The sequence below is a fragment of the Gymnoscopelus microlampas genome (assembly GCF_963454915.1).
Source record: "Gymnoscopelus microlampas genome assembly, chromosome: 14".
In the NCBI taxonomy this organism is placed as follows: Eukaryota; Metazoa; Chordata; class Actinopteri; order Myctophiformes; family Myctophidae; genus Gymnoscopelus; species Gymnoscopelus microlampas.
The window spans coordinates 46,360,728-46,377,457 of record NC_139951.1 but is presented as its reverse complement, the minus strand read 5'-3'; the positions used below and the strand labels follow the sequence as shown (position 1 = coordinate 46,377,457).

The window sequence follows — 16,730 nt, the reverse complement described above, 5'->3', positions numbered from 1 at the left end:
ATATATAAATGAATCAATGGGGTTTAGGATTTTTTTATGTATTTTCAGTTATCCAGGCTGTATGCATAATGTTTATGCCTAATAAACATAATATGCTATGTTTTAATTGCACACAACAATTTCAGCCAGAGTCCGTTCATTCCCTGGAGTAAAACTGTGATATGACGATAAAGTTGAAGTTCGATATGGTCGCTGTCAGGCAAAAATCGTGTATCTCCATATTTCACCTGGAACGCATCTGTGTCACTTTAGATTTCTTTGGCAATTCAAAAATAGCAGATATACAAGCTCATAGCGCGGCACCGGGTGCCGCGCTATGAGCTTGTAGATCTGCTATTTTTGAAAAAAATAGATTTTTATTTTTAAAGATTTTTTTCAATAAACTGTTAGTATTTAAAAAACATTTTTAAGAATCGCCTCAAGTCTTAATGGGTTAAGTTTTGGACATGCAAGGTTTCCACCGACACAGCGACGATATTGACATGATTTTCCCCGCTGTAGCACGGCCTGATGGGTCAAATCAAATGAGTGAAAACGTCAACAATAAATACATCAAACAGGGGACAGAATGGCTAAACTGAGCTAGGTTGCCTTAACTGCTACAAAGCAGCTATATTTAATCGCCGTCCGGCAGAAATCTTGTCGTTTTCATAATTGTATGTCGTTTTTTTGCCCTAAAATAATGCCCTATTTTATACTTTGTGGTATGATAGTGTCGCGCAACAGTAGTGAAAATAGCAGATGCACAAGCTTGTAAATGAGCTTTTCTTGTGCCTATGTCATGTCCAAAAATGACAGGTTTAAAGTGGCTAATGTCTGTGTTTTATAAATACTGAACCAATGAAAAATATTGACAAGAGCTTGTGACTAAAATAATAACTACGTTGGATCGATTGGACACATTATTGTCTTTTCCATTTCCTTAAAAATAACGGTTTTAACCGTTACTTTTCAGACGCAAAGGGTCGGACATACGAGATTTGTGCCCGACAGCGATATTGGTGTTGAAGGGGACTCCCTCCCTACTTCTCCCCAAAGACTGTGACAAAATGTATAACAGAAAATAACTAGCTATTAAAACATCAAAACCAACAGTCAACTACTACTAATTCAAAAAACGATGAAGCAGTTTTACTAAAGGCAGACTGAAGGAAATGTTTCTCTGACATAATATGCATATTCTCACTGCCAACTTGTCATATATGGTTCTTTTTCACTATGAAGGCCGGGTGACCCTGTGAAACCAGTGATGTTCTGTGGATGATGATGTATATGTTTTTTTATGTCTCCAGGCCTACAAGCTCACAACACGTCCCAACGCAATGTGTTGTGAGCTTGTAGATCTGCCATTTTTCGTTGTTTTAGAAAATATTTTAAAAGTATAACTTCTGATATGCGATATCCAAAATCTACAGTATTTCAAGCCTAACCCATGTCCAAAACTGTTACTTCTCATGATTCAAGTTCAAAAATAGCATAAGTAGCAGATCGACAAGCTCGCGACGCTTCGCACCGCGAGCTTGTAGATCTGCTACTTTTGAGTGACGCTGTAGTATGATCATGTAGGGCGTTAATTTACTAATAAATATGGAGATAAGAGGTTTCTGCCCGACAGCAATGATATAATATTGTTTTCAAAGCGGTACCTATCGCGTCCGCCGAGCATCAAAATATATGACGACTTGGCAGTGAGAGTTCGATATCACTTAAGTTCCAAGAGCCTGTCATTTGTAAAGTTCCAGCGGTCCCCATGACCGTCCTGACGCGGTCACAAGGGTCCTGGCTGTGTTGAGCCCACTGTATAGTTGTTGGAGACAGACTGCTGCCTCAGACCATTTTCAGATGCTTCCGCCCAACAATCTGTGCATTGGATTTGTCTTTGCCAGTCACGTACATTTGTCCTACGGTAAATGAAAAGCCAGAGGATATCTAGGTTACTGCTTAGCAGAAATGTAAATTCAAAAATATATTTTTTGTGAACGGAAAGGACAGCTTCCTTTGCGCCTCTTTCGGGGAGGGGGGGTTTGGATGGCTCTTGGTAGCAGTGGTTCCCAAACGTTTTTCCTTGGAGTGCTTAAAAAGCAGAGACCCACGCACTCACTGGTGATTTTCAGACACGTTCACCACTTAAGCCCTAAATACTTCTTGTACGACGAATAGCTTAAATAGCAGATCTACAAGCTGACACCGCTTTGAGAGCTTAGATCTAGCTATTTCCATATTATCTTTTTTTTTTTCAACTATTTTTGACAATACAATGACGCCTAAAAATGTGAGCTACGACTTTGTGCAACGTGTTTAAAACGTTGGGACTACCTCCAAACAGACATGGATGGGACCCTGTGATCTCCGGGTCTCCCCCCCTCTCCTCCCTGAAGTAAAGCTGCTATGTAGCATTGTTAGCCTGTGTTAGAGCGCCTACGGTCTGGCCCGTGAGACTGAGGCCAGTGGAGATGGCCTCGTAGCCCACAGACACCAGCGTCAGCACGCTGTTCTCTATCGTCTCCTCCGCTTTGGTGTTCATCTCCGTCGTCTGGGATCCGCCCGCCATTCCCGCGGCGGCGGCGGCTCCATTTACGCCGTCCAGACTCCGCGACTTCTTCCGGTTCCTCCCCCCTCCTCCTCCTCCTCCTCCTCGCCCTCCTTTACCCTTGGAGGACGCCATCTTCACACCGCCGGAGGTCGTTCTGTGCAGCTTGTCGCCGCCGTCGTCGCAGCTGCCGGGGGAGGGGCGTGGCTTGCGGTGACGCCGGCGCACGCGCCTCATGGGCGGGCCCGGGTCGGCCGGGTCGGAGGCGGCGGCTCCGGACAGGATGCGGATCTGCCGGTCGATCACCATGGTGACCATGTCCAGGGCCACGTCCAGCATGCCCAGGCCCAGGCCGTGGGTCACGCTGTGGAACGCGCCGCTGTTGCCGGGGTCCCTGAAGCACCGCCTCATGTCCTCCAGGTGGTTCCTGGGACACACACACACACACACACACACACAGAGTACTTAGTCATCTCAAAATGTATTGAGATCTGAGAGAGAGCCCACAACCTCCGTGGTGGTGGGCAGGGACTTTACCACTGCGCCACCCGAGCGCATAATTTCATAATTTTCACAATATTTATCTGTGGAACACAGTCAAACTAAATATAATGCCTCAACTTCTACAATTCCAAGGGCTTGTCAGGGTGGGAGGTCAAATATGATTATTTTGGGGGGGGTCGCGGACTGAAAAGATTGATAACTACTGATCTATGACATAGTCTCTCGACTGTTGGCTCGCACAATTTCCCAACGCATCAACAGTCTGTATCGGAAGCGCTGAACATTCGCAGAAAATAAATCCTTTGCCTTTGCAGTCGCATTAATACTAGGTCCTACTGTAAATCAAAATAGTCAAAAGCCTACCAAAATTAAAAAATATATTTTAAAGATATTTTAACAGTGTACAATTTGGTAATGAATTTGGTAGGCTGAATATAAAACAGCTTTAAAAGCAACAGGACTAACGTTTAACAGTCAGACATACTTGGTTTCAATGATCTTGGACCAGTGTTGGACAGTGTTAGTCTCTGGGATGAGCTGCTTGGCCATGGTGCCGTAGTCCACGTAGTCATGAGCAAAGTCCTTCATGTCAGCACACAGAGCCTTGGTGTCTCCTGCAAGAACAATACAATTTAAGTGAAATAAATCACTTCCCAATTAAAGCCCGGCGACCGATATATCGGTCATTATTTTGACTTTTATTGATGACATCTGTATCGGCAATTATATTTTTACCTGTCCTCAAATACAAACTGTAATCAAAATGTACGTTTTTTCAAATTAGAAGGTTTTGCACTTAAATATCATCCGAAACATCTGTCATCTGTATTCTGGGACCCTCCCAAATGGGGATCAGGATCAGACCCCAAAAACTCTGGCTCTTACAAGAACAAGGGCGGCCATAGTAGTGATGAGTGGTTAGTGAGCCCGCCTGTGAAGCCAGAGCCCCTGGTTGTCCCAGGTACGGTACGACGCCAGGCCATCAATGTGTCGATGTGTATCCCTGAGCAAGACTCTTAACCCCTAACTGAGCGCCTAACAATGGCTGCTCACTGCTCCTAGTGATTATAGGATGGGTAATTTAGTGTTGATTTCGTCGTCTAAAACTATGACGAAAGATGTTGGTCGACTACCTTTTTTCACTGACGAAAACGAAAATAAAAACTAAATAAAAACTAAGCTATGATGACTAAAACTAAGACTACATATATTGACAATATCATCAACAAATAAAAACTAGACTAAAATGTCAGTGAGGGACTAGTGGAGAAGAGATCCAGTAGAACTAAAAAACAAGTCATTTTAACTAACATTGGACATGTTAGCTTGGCTGATTGAACACGTCAGCCAAGCTAACATGTTCTAATCCTTAGATGTTCTAATCTAAAGGTCCTTACACACCGGCGAAAATAGCGAATATACGCAAAATTCGGACTCGTTCCGAATAATTAAAAGACACTTTTTCAAAGTGATTTCCTTTGGTTAAAATAGCACGGGTCTGCTGGCGGAGACTTGTGCTCCGAGGAGCACATTTTCTAGTTACTATTATTATGAGGAAACTAAAACAGAAAGACACATGGGGGTCAGTGGTATATATGTACCTTCAGTGAGTTTGGAGAAGGAGGAGGACACGGCGGTGGTGGTGCTGGGCGTCAGACCCAGGACGTTCAGGGACTCCAGCAGGGTCTTCTTGCTGGCCGGACCCCTGCTGACGCGCGTGTAGGCGGCCAGCGAGCGCAGGGACATCTTCTCAGGGCTCTGCAGCCGCCGCTTGATCTCGTCGTACGAGATCAGGTACTTCCCTGTAGGGGGGGTGTGAAAGTTTCATCCATTTTAAGCGATTACAAAAAATGAAAGTGAAAAGTTTTCACAAAGTGTGCGTCTACTACCAGACATCACCTTATTAGGCCTGTCACAATTATTACATAATCGTCTAATCGCAATTATTTGAGATAATCGCAATCATTTTTGCATAATTGTCATAATCGTTTCCATGTTGTTAAATGTTCATACATGTACGTTTTGAAATACTTTAAAAAAAAAAAGCAGAAATAGCTGATCTACAAGTTTACAACACGTCACTTTGTATATTTAAGTTATTTGTCATATATCTGCCCTGTGCAATGTTTGATCACGATGCAAGGCAAACAGAAATAAAAATTGTATTCATACGTTCCAATGTCCAATGACAAAAGCACAATTAAATCGTTAATGGCTATTATTTGTGTGACAATTAATCGTCAACTTAAATGTGTAATCGTGACAGCCCTACTGTACACCTTATCAAAAAGGCTATTTAAAGTACCTTTGATTGATTGATGTACTTTATTTAGTAAAGACATGAGAATATCAGTACATGGAAGTACAAATTCATAATACAAGGTCTACTAAACTGGAAGACTCATTAAGCACTGAGCTTGTTTAAGATGAGATCCCCATGCACACAAATCATGATGACATATAAGAGACAGACAGATAAACACACTACTATACAGAATGTCATACAATCAGTTTACAGGTTACTGGTATGAAGACTGAAAGATATGTACAAGAGAAGAAAAAAAAGGGGGAGGGGGGAGGGGGGGTAGGTTAAGACTTAGACAGGGCCATTTTCGAATTGCAGCCTCCTGAAGGTGTATCTTTAGGGCAGTTTAGGGTTTTACACTACTTTACTCCTTTTGGTAGGCATTCCACATTTTTGATGAATAGCATCAGAACGAGTTCATTCCCTTTGTTGTGCCAAATCTGGGTTGAACATGATTCGTGGAGCTGTCTCTGGTGTTATGATCGTGGAATTCATTAACAAAATAAAATTTGTATTCATACGTTCCGATGTCCAATGACAAAAGCACAATTAAATTGTTAATCGCTATTATTTGTGTGATAATTAATCGTCAACTTAAATTTGTAATCGTGACAGCCCCTACACCTTATCAAAAAGGCTATTTAAAGTACCTTTGTGTGTTAACACACCTGAAACTGACATTCTCCTTTTGCATGTGTGACATTTTCCAGGGTTCATGTGTGAAAACCATATTACCGTATTGTCCTGCATGGACGGCCGCTAAAGCCTTCTTTAATGAGGCAGCTCAGTGGCCTCATGGTTAGAGTGTCCGCCCTGAGATTGGGAGGTTCAGGGTTCGATTCCCTGGGCCAGGTCATACCAAAGACTATAGAAATGGGACCCAATGCACTCATGCATCAAAAGGGTCGAATTGCACCATACTAGTGTCATGTCCAGCAGGGGGCGTACTTGTACATCAAGCTGCCTCACACTACAGAAACAGGAGAGAGGCTCCTGCCCCTATGGCAGGGGTCTTCAACCTTTTCAGGCCGAGGACCCCCTAACTGAGAGAGATATGAAGCAGGGACCCCCACTATATACTATATAACATTGTGTTGCAGATTAAAGCTTTTCATAGATGTTGGATTCATGTTAATGTGTATTTTCAGACATTTAACAACTTAAACCGTCAATACTTAGTAGACTTTCACTCTGTACTTGGTCTGCTCTTTGTTCCCCTCTTTGCCGAAAATAGCCAATCTACCGGCTAACAACGCCTCGCGCTGCGAGGCGTTGTTAGCCAGTAGATTGGCTATTTTCGGCTAAAGTTGTCCGTAGAATAGGGATGCTAGGGTTCAAGTGGTTAATGTGAAAAACAATGATGCTATCACACAGAGATTTGGCGGACCCCCTGTAGCAACTCTGAGGACCCCCTAGGGGTCCCGGACCCCCTGTTGAAGACCCCTGCCCCTATGGGCCTCATGGCCCGGCCCATTCAATCCGGGAAAGCATCTGTCTGTGTCATTTTAAACGTTAACAACACTTACGAGCCTTGGAGCCCTTCATGTTGGGGTCCAGCAGAGAGGACACCTCAGCGAAGGGCATGTGGGTGACCTGCTGGGGGTGTGCTGATGGGCTCAGGGCGGGCATCATGTCCTCCTCCTCCATGGCGTCTGTGGTCTGCTGCACCGGACCCGAGTCAGACACCTGTCACCATCATGACATGTTAGTGACATTGGTTCTCAAAGCGTGGGGACCGCCTGGGGTTCTTGGGGGGGTACCAGGGGGTCCCTGGCAAAACGTGTTAATATAGCATCAACAATAATTTTAACCACTTTAAGCTTTTATACTTTGGCTATTCAAAAATAGCAGATCTACAAGCTCATAGCGCGGCACCGAGTGCCACGCTATGAGCTTGTAGATCGGCTATTTTTTTTAAATCTTTGAAATTTGTGCAAACCTTTGAATATATATATATATGTTAATAATAATAATGTTTATTGTCCCCAAGGGGAAAAATGTCTTCACACGGTCTGTTCGTTAAGACAACAAAAACAACATAACAACATGACAACAAAAACAACATATCACAAAGACAAAGACATGAGGACCCCACTGTACACAGAAAACCATCCTATGGACGGGGCAGTTGGTTTAATGCTGCGATGGCTGAGGGGACAAAACTCCTGCTAAAACGAACCTTTTTCCACTTTAAGGTTCTGTATCTCCGACCAGATGGCATGAGGTCAAAGTAGCGATACAAGGGATGATCAGTGTCATTTGTTATTGAAAGTGCTAAGCGTGTGATGGCCTTATTGTTCATATCAGCTAGTGTGGGTATGGGAAGTACCCACATGTTTAAGCAAACATTTATAACTCAAATCTTTGCTTCAAGGGGGTTCCTGGAACAACATATTTTGAGATGGGGGCCCGCGGTCAAACACATATCATTTTGGGGGTCATTGACATGAAAAACTTTTAGAACCACTTTGTTAGTGGACCAATAGTTCTCACACAAATAATTGGGATTACCTCAAATAACTGCATTTATCTCAAATAATTGTGATCATGTGATTATGTACCAGTGTTGATTTTGTCGACTAAAACTATGACGAAAAACGTTAAATCTAAATAAAAACAAGCTATGATGACTAAAACTGAGACTAAATATATTGACAATTTTGTAAACAAATAAAAACTAGACTAAAATGTCAGTGAGGGACAAGTGGAGAATAGATCCAGTAGAACTAAAAGAGAAGTCATTTTATGTTTGGTTGCGCTCGGGTGTTGCGCTCTGAAAATAGCTATTTCAGCACGCAACTAAGTGTAAAATCAGCCATTACGACGCCATAATAGCCCGCCAAAACACATTTTAGTCGACTAAAATGTTATGATATTTAGTCGACTAAAACTAGACTTAACAGTAAAACATTTCAGATGACTAAAATATAACTAAAACCGAATAAAAATGTGTTACGTTCACTTCAACTTGTAGATTGGCTATTTCAGCTATTCTTCAACAGATGAATTCATATGATTCTGATGATTATCTCAAATAATTGTGATTCCCTCAAATAACTGCATTTATCTCAAGTAACTGTGATCATGTGATTGTGTACCGATAGTGACAGTGCTGTACCTGCATGTGTGTCTCCATGTGAGGAGGCATGTGGCTCTGGACATGAGGGTGGGTCTGGGACATGACCTCCGACCCCACCATCTGATCCTGTAGCTGGTGTCCGTGGGGCAGCACCATGGTGTGGTCAGACAAGCCTTGCAGCGTCATGCCCACCTGTAGGGGCCGCACATGTTAATCCAACTAATCAGTTTAATCTATTATAAAATAAACTAGACGCGTCGCAATTCCGGGGAAATTGCAGAGTGTGGTTGCGCCGACACCGGTCGCGGGTCGCGGCCGCCGGGACTCGAGGAATACGCCGGGAGGAATAACGTCGGAGGCTGCGCCAATTACATTGTGTCGTCACTCCTGAGATCGCTTGCGTGTCATTTTGAGAGGATCGATCCCCCCCAAAATAAGGTTTTTGCATCAAACGGTTACATTTTGAGCATTCGTGGCGCCCCCTATGGATCAAAGTAGAAATGCTTTTGGGGATTGGTTTAGTATACCACCCTCGACATGTGATTCAAATTTGGGATTGACCGGACGTTTCGTTCGTGATTTATGGCATTTTTGGTCAAACGGGCCCCTCCCGCTAACTTTGGAAGCCATTTACGGACGGACGGTAAGGACTATGAAAATGCCGTTTGGATATGTTTACCGCATGGGCTCAGAGATCATGTTTACCGATTTTTGTGAGATTTGGAAAAAAAAATTAGGAAAAGGAGCAAAAAGTGTGTTTTGAAGAAAATTCAAAATGGCGGAAAATCTATCCTGACGCAAATGGGCGTGGCCTATATGGGGAGATGCGTAATGACCCAAGGAATCCAGGGAAAAAGACATTTTGATTTTACGACCTACGGTTCAAGAGTTATAGGCCAAAAGGTAAAGTGGGCTGTTATAGCGCCACCATGTGGCCGACTGGTGTGATTATTTTCTTAATAATTTTGCAAAAAACTATTAACCTCCCCTCCAAATCTTGTAACTGTAGCCCTTACGGTTTCCGAGAAAAAAATACTTGAATGGGAGTTTTTGCAATTCCCATTAAAGTGGATGGGGAAATTTAATGCAGAAATAAATCAATATCAAAAAATCTATCCTGACGCAAATGGGCGTGGCCTATATGGGGAGATGCGTAGTGACCCAAGGAATCCAGGTGAAAAGAAATTTTGATTTTCGGACCTACGGTTCAAGAGTTACGGGCCAAAACGTAAAGGGGGCTGTTATAGCGCCACCATGAGGCCGAATGGTGTGATATTTTTTTCAATAATTTCGGACTTAATTATAAATTATCCCTCCAAATCTGATAACTCTAGCTGTTAAGGTTTCTGAGAAAAAAATACTTGAATTTGAGTTTTTTCACTTTTACATTAAAGTGGATGGGGAAATTTAATGCACTAATAAATTAATATCAATTAAACTATTCAACCAATCTCTTAGCCCTATACACGCGCACGATTCCCGATTTAGACGGTCATTTTGATATATGGCACGACATTAGGGGATCAAAACTGTGGGAGGAGATGCGCTCTAAAGTATTGTTTATCTATAAATAAAGAAAGAAATAAAGTGTATAGAGTACTATAGTCTGGTTGCCCTGTTGGGCAACCACACTAATAAAGAAATAAAGTGTATAGAGTACTATAGTCTGGTTGCCCTGTTGGGCAACCACACTAATTAGCAATATTTTTTTTTTTTATAGAAATAGCCTATCTACAAGCTCTCAACCAGTCTGCGTTGTAAGCTTGTAGACCTGCTACTTTCGCTGTGTGTGTGTGACACTGTTGTACATGAAAGCATAAAACAGGGCTTAGAGGGGTAGTTCACCCCCAAAATGACCTTTTTTCTATCGATTAGTCACGCCATGGAGACTTGAATTCATGGATATTTTTGTTTTTTGTCAAATTCCTAAACCAATAATTTGATTTGCATTAGGAATGCGACAAAAACAAAACAATATCCATGAGCTGACTAATCGATAGAATGTTTTTTTGGGTGAACTATCCCTTTAGGTGGTTATTCATAGATAGTATTGATGTTGTGGGTTATTAACAATTTGTTTTTTTGCGTAAATGTGTTGATGTATAAAACATATTATTTAAAAAATCAATCAACAAAGTAATTGATGGAATAATCACTAAATATATCATCAATAGTTCCAGCTTGACCCACCTGGCCCATGTTGTTGGTCTGGTCCTGCTGGGAGGTGTGGTGGAAGATGCCCATGACGGGCTTCACCAGCCTGAACAGCATGTTGCCCTGGGCGTCCAGCCCCATCACCCCGTTTGACGGGTCCATGGCTTTGTGTCTGCCCTGGAACACGCTTAAGACTATAACCTGATATTATAGGCCGATATATACTGAACAGTTACAGTATGGGGTTCTTCTCTTAGATTAGGCTTTAAGGGAGTATGTTTATATTTGAGTGTGGAGAACCTTTGATATCAGGATTTGTGTAATTCTTCACTCTTTGCCTCTTCTCTGCTGGCGTTCAGTCATGGCAACGTTCCAGTTCTTACTTGGACGAATTCTGGAAGAAACAGGAAACAAAAAACCCCAAAACAAAAATTAAACAACTTGAACTTGCATCTCTATTCTGAGGATGTAATAATAGGCAAACATTAACTAAATCGTAACGTACGGTGAAGCGATTCCAGTATGTTTTAGTGCCATAATTGTGAGGGTTTCAAGCATATTTTGATAATCACATTCTATACAGTATGTAGGCTAGGACGGTGGTTCTCAAATGTTTTCATGTCAGGGACCCGCAAATTGACACTTATTACCCTGCGGACCCCCATTTGAAAATATATGCCCCAGGGACCCCCATAAGAGAAGATTTTTTTTACAGCTCTAGCAGTGATTTTCAACCATTATAATTTCAAGGACCCCCAGTTTGACATGCATTAGGCTACGGACCCCCATTTAATGGCATTTCTATCTCTGGTACCACAATTTATATTGTAAAATCAATGTTGATGTAACTCTGAGAGTGTACAAATGGAACCAAATGGACCCGTTAGGGTCCATTTGGTTCCATTTGTACACTCTCAGAGTTACAGACCCATAAGGGTCCATTTGGTTCCTAACTATCTATCATTTAGCTGGGGACCCCCTGGAACTCCCCCAAGGACCCCTGGGGGTCCCCGGACCCCACTTTGAGAACCAAAGGGCTAATCTTATCATCATCAGTAGCAGTTTCTTTGACATGCTTCTTTTCTAAAGTCAGTGAAATATAAATCAATTAAATGATCCTGTACCTTGCCTGTAGACCTGTTCGCAATTTGGTGTTGGGGGAATTTCTCACCTGAACTGAGTCAGTGGGTCCCTAGACATGAAAAATCACGGAGGTGCTTGTCCGCCAGAGTGGCAGGAATGGCGCAATGGCCAAATCAAAAATGGCCGCCATCGACTATGATGAAAATCCAACTTTTTTGTTTCTGAATGTATTTACAAATGTAATACCTCCATTTAGACTAATTGTGGTGTGTGGAATTCATTTCCGATATTGTTATGACCATTCTGGGTGATTTTGACCTTGAAAGGTCATGGTCAAGGTCATTTTGTTATTCTGAAGACCTTGGCCATAACCTGGCCATTGTTAGGAGTAAAAACAGGTGCAATAAGGCTTATCCAACTAATTCTGACATTTAGAATTCCTTTATGGTATTGTTTTGACCATTAAGGATCATCTTGTCATTGAAATATCAATATCAATATCATTATTCAATAACTCAATTTTTTTTTAAACACTTTTATTGTACTTTTTCCTTTTTTTTCCTTTTTTTTTTAACAAAAGACATGAACATGAAAAATGTTCCAATTCTAAATATCCCCCTTTGACTTTTATTTGATTTGGGTGCTTTAATTAGAAAATAAGACATGGAAATAAAAGTGATATACAAATAAAATCATAAGACAACATTTTTTTTTCTTTCTTTTTTCTCTTACAGTGCAGCATATGTGTGCATGCAGGTTAGTGTGATGGGTTTTTACATGAAGGTTTTTCTTGATTTCCATGGCAGAATATAATGCACGTAACTCCAGCAGCACGGCAGCCACATCGCCGAGTGTCACACTTGCCTGCACACTTGCATACTGTGAGCAGACTCGGTGGTAAGGGCTTCAGACAATTGGATGGCAGGAGTGTACCAAAGTGCTCCTCCCATCCATGTTTCATTGCCTCTAGTCTTGCCTCAGGTTCCTTGGCCGTCACAAGCAGGTGGCAAGCCCTATGCACCAGAAAAGCACCTTGTTTGATGTGACCTCTGATCACACTACTTGTGGGAGGGAGAGCATCAATTCCAGCACTGGCACTGGTATAGCTTTCTACCCTGAGGTCATCAAACGTCTCAGCAGTTGTACTTGACCTAGCCCCTGCTCAGACACGTACCAAGTACTTTGCCAATGCTGTGTCTTGTTCTGTCAAGGTGTCTGCCTCTCCAAAGTTTGTTAAATATTGTACTGGGTCACAAGTCATAGCTGCATGTTTGGTCCCCACCTTGCTCATGCAGTCTTCTCCAGTCAGGATATGTGCCTTGATCACTGTCTTGGCTAGTGGTGCTCCAAGATGAGAGACTGCTTGATGCAGTGGAAGCATGCGCCGCTTCTCACCAGTGCCATACTGTTGCCAGATCTCCTTCATCCCCAGTGCTTGGAAGTATGGGGTGTAGTGCAGCAGTAATGCGAAGGTGTCTGTATCATTGGAGACTATGATAACTCTCTTGCTCTGTTTCACACGAACAGCCCAGTCCACATGCACCACCAATCTGGTATCAGCCTCCTCAATCCAGTTCAAGAGGTCTTGGATCTCTTCACCACCAGCTGTCTTTGCTGGGAGCACCTCATCTTCAGAGACAACAGAGCTGACAATGATGGTAGTATTGCCACAGGCTCGACTGCACACCATATCCCGAACTAGCAGCTGGACATTCCGCTTGTTCTCCTCAGATGCCCAGAACTTGTCAAGTTGCTGAGGGATAGGTGTGTCTCTGTTCATGCCAATGATGTCGATTCCTGTTCTTGAGTCTGTGCGCCGCATGCGCTCCCCTTCCTTTAGAGATATCTCAATGTAGGAATCAAGTATGAGATGGATGAACGCTGGCTCTTCGCAGAGGGATAATGTTGAGCTGATGATGGTGTTGATGACAGCACCGAAAGTAGGGAATCGTGCTAGTGGCATCTGCCGTATTTTCGACATGAAGTCTACCACAACATGAGTGGCAAGAGTAAACTTTGGACTCCATTGGGTGAGGTCAAGTTCAGGCTCAATTTCACTGACAAGTTTTGACTTGTTGACATGAGCTGGAAGGTCACCTTCAAATAGGGGAGATGCTGAGAGCACATCATGAGTAAGTACCTGCCGGATGTTCATGCCCCGCTCCTTAGCAATGTCCATACTCCTATGTGCCTCGGCCATGTCTTTGGATGACACTAACTTCTGCTCCTTCAGAATGGTTGTTGGTGTCTTCTTCGGTTGCTCGTTGAACTGCGGTAGCTTCCGCTTTGGTATGGTTGTGCTCATTTTCTTGGTCTTTTCAACTAACCTTTCCTGTCTGTATGAGCTGTAGACACGCTCCCCATTTGTGAGACAGTTGAGCAAGCGTGGAGCGACCCCTCGGTCAACAGCTTGCTTTGTGAGCAGATTGTGCAGTGGCACAGGCACACTGACCATTATTGAGTATGGATTCTGACGCTCTAGCACAAAGTCCAGCAGCTTTGACACATTCCGGTTGAATTTAAGGCGCCGAGTGGTACTAAATGCATGCTGGAGATGGCTTTCTGTGTGTTTCATGGTTTTGTTGTTGGTGAGAAGGTTGAGGACATTGGTGATTGACCCAATCTCGTGGAACAAGAGCTCGAACTCTGCCACAGAATTGGCATTGTGTGTGGCTCCTACTACATAGTGACCTCCTGGACCCTTCGACACTCGCTGAATGGTCTGCTCAACCTTCATGTCACCTCCTACAGCGCAGAACCAGCCTGGTCGATCCTGAACAACCCACTGGCCTATAGAGAAGCGCCGGTAGAGCTCAGGATGTGTGAACTCTAGCACTTTGATTTGTTCAAGATACCATGAGCCATGACGCAGGTAGTTTATGCAGTCACATTCTGCAAAGATTGGCATGGAGTCCTCGACAGTAGCCGCATGTAGATCCCAGTTTCCTTCTCTTTCAGAGACTACAGCATTCTTGATGACGGCCACCAACTCTAGCCAAACTCCAAAGAATTGGCAGAGCTCTGACTTGGCTTCGCACTCCTTCTCAAACTCCAGAAAGTCCTGATTCAACTTCTCCAATTGTCCAATCAGGGCCTCAAACTGCTCTGGGCAACTTTGATTTGCAGCTAGCGTAGTGTAACCCAATTCAAGTCTAACCCAATTAAAATAAAAGTTAAAAGGTGATGTTTAGAATTACTTTTCTCATGTATGTCTTTTGCTGTAAATAAAACAAATGATTATGAAAAGCAATACAATAAAAGGCACAGTAAAGTACAAAATTGTAATTTAATTATTGAAAAATGACATTGACATTGATATTTCAATGACAAGATGATCCTTAATGGTCAAAACAATACCATAAAGGAATTCTAAATGTCAGAATTAGTTGGATAAGACTCATTGCACCTGTTTTTACTCCTAACAATGACCAGGTTATGGCCAAGGTCTTCAGAATAACAAAATGACCTTGACCATGACCTTTCAAGGTCAAAATCACCCAGAATGGTCATAAGAATATCAGAAATGAATTCCACACACCACAATTAGTCTAAATGGAGGTATTACATTTGTAAATACATTCAGAAACAAAAAAGTTGGATTTTCATCATAGTCGATGGCGGCCATTTTTGATTTGGCCATTGCGCCATTCCTGCCACTCTGGCGGACAAGCACCTCCGTGATTTTTCATGTCTAGGGACCCACTGACTCAGTTCAGGTGAGAAATTCCCCCAACACCAAATTGCGAACAGGTCTACAGGCAAGGTACAGGATCAGGATTGCCAGGATCACAACGCGTTGTGAGCTTGTAGATCTGCTATTTTCAAACATTTTGTGTTTGTAAGGTAAGTGATGTAAGGTAATTAAGTACTCAAGTACAGTACTTAAGTACAATTTTGAGGTATTTTTACTTTGCTGGCGTATTTCCAATTGTCAGGCAAATATTGTACTTTTACTCCACAACAATTATTTGAAAACTTTAGTTGCTAGTTACTTTGTAGATTATTATTATTATTACTATTACAAAACATACATTAACCACTTCAGCCCTATATACATTTTGGCCATTTGAAAATAGCAGATCTACAAGCTCATAATGTGTTGTGATGCAACGACTTGTGAGCTTGTAGATCTGCTATTTTCAAAATATTTGTATACGTTTGAAAACTTGTGAAATGGGACATTCTGCACAATGAGTATACTTTCTACTTGTGGTACTTTTAAGTACATTTTGATACCAATACCTTAGTCAATTCAATTTAGAATTCTGGACTTTTAATTGTAACAGGGTATTTCTACATTGCAGTATTTATACTTTTACTTAAGTAAAAAATTGTGAGTACTTTTTCCACCACTGATCATCACTTCTTCTTGTTTATAATGATGAGTGACAACAAACATCATGGCGGCTGCTTTTCTTTCAACAACAACCATGTAGGCCTCAAACCACAGCCTCCGTGTAAACATCATTCACATTTAATAACAACGCGTGGGTTTATTTATAAGAAGTTCTGGACGGTTTCTCTTGCCTCCACGTCCTGTCGGCTTGGTCCATATACTCACCTAGACTCTGGGTTCGTGTGTTAAAACAGGAGACTGATCCTGGAACAGTCCGTCTGCGGAGACACGACATTTTCTCTCCCTCTCCGCCTGGTTGCAAATCAGCTGCTGCCCGTGCGCTTAAAGCCGCGTCCATTTGCTCTGTGAGATGTGCACATCCGGTCTGGAGCGGATACGGGACCGCTCTGTGTGTGTTCGGGGAATTTGCCGGATATGGTAAGCGGGCTCTATACCGGATGTGAGCGCTTGAGTGGTAAATAGAAACTAGCAGGCTCGACGCGAGGTTACCGTGGACTTACCGCGAGAGGTATGTGTTTAATCCCCGCGGCGCTCATTGGCTCCTTCTCGCACGTCGATCTCAGACCCCGAGCGCGTTTTTCATTGGACGGAAAGGGTGTCTGTCACGGAGGCGGGTCACGAAGACATTTTGTCATTCAGAAAACAGAATCCCATTCATTTATTCAAATTATAATAATAAATGACATTGAAAAGATGAAAATGAGTCCAGTCATTTTAC

General features: G+C 42.6%; 1 protein-coding gene across 2 annotated transcripts; it reads right to left on the bottom strand.

The window, feature by feature from the left end:
* Positions 1-385: 385 nt before the first annotated feature.
* Positions 386-16,328, bottom strand: LOC311059946 (uncharacterized protein). 2 transcript variants are annotated; one of them, XM_084078071.1, is made up of 8 exons: positions 16,217-16,328; positions 10,873-10,966; positions 10,609-10,749; positions 8,458-8,610; positions 6,866-7,025; positions 4,636-4,836; positions 3,519-3,648; positions 386-2,957 (listed from the first exon to the last, which is right to left on the bottom strand). In XM_084078071.1, exons 3-8 carry the CDS (start codon positions 10,732-10,734, stop codon positions 2,387-2,389), a joined length of 1,341 nt encoding a protein of 446 aa, XP_083934197.1. In that variant the 5' UTR covers positions 10,735-10,749; positions 10,873-10,966; positions 16,217-16,328; the 3' UTR covers positions 386-2,386. The 2 variants fall into 2 exon arrangements, with proteins under 2 accessions (XP_083934197.1, XP_083934196.1); XM_084078070.1 differs by lacking the exon at positions 16,217-16,328 and adding an exon at positions 15,997-16,172 and having other exon boundaries at positions 10,609-10,966.
* Positions 16,329-16,730: the final 402 nt, after the last annotated feature.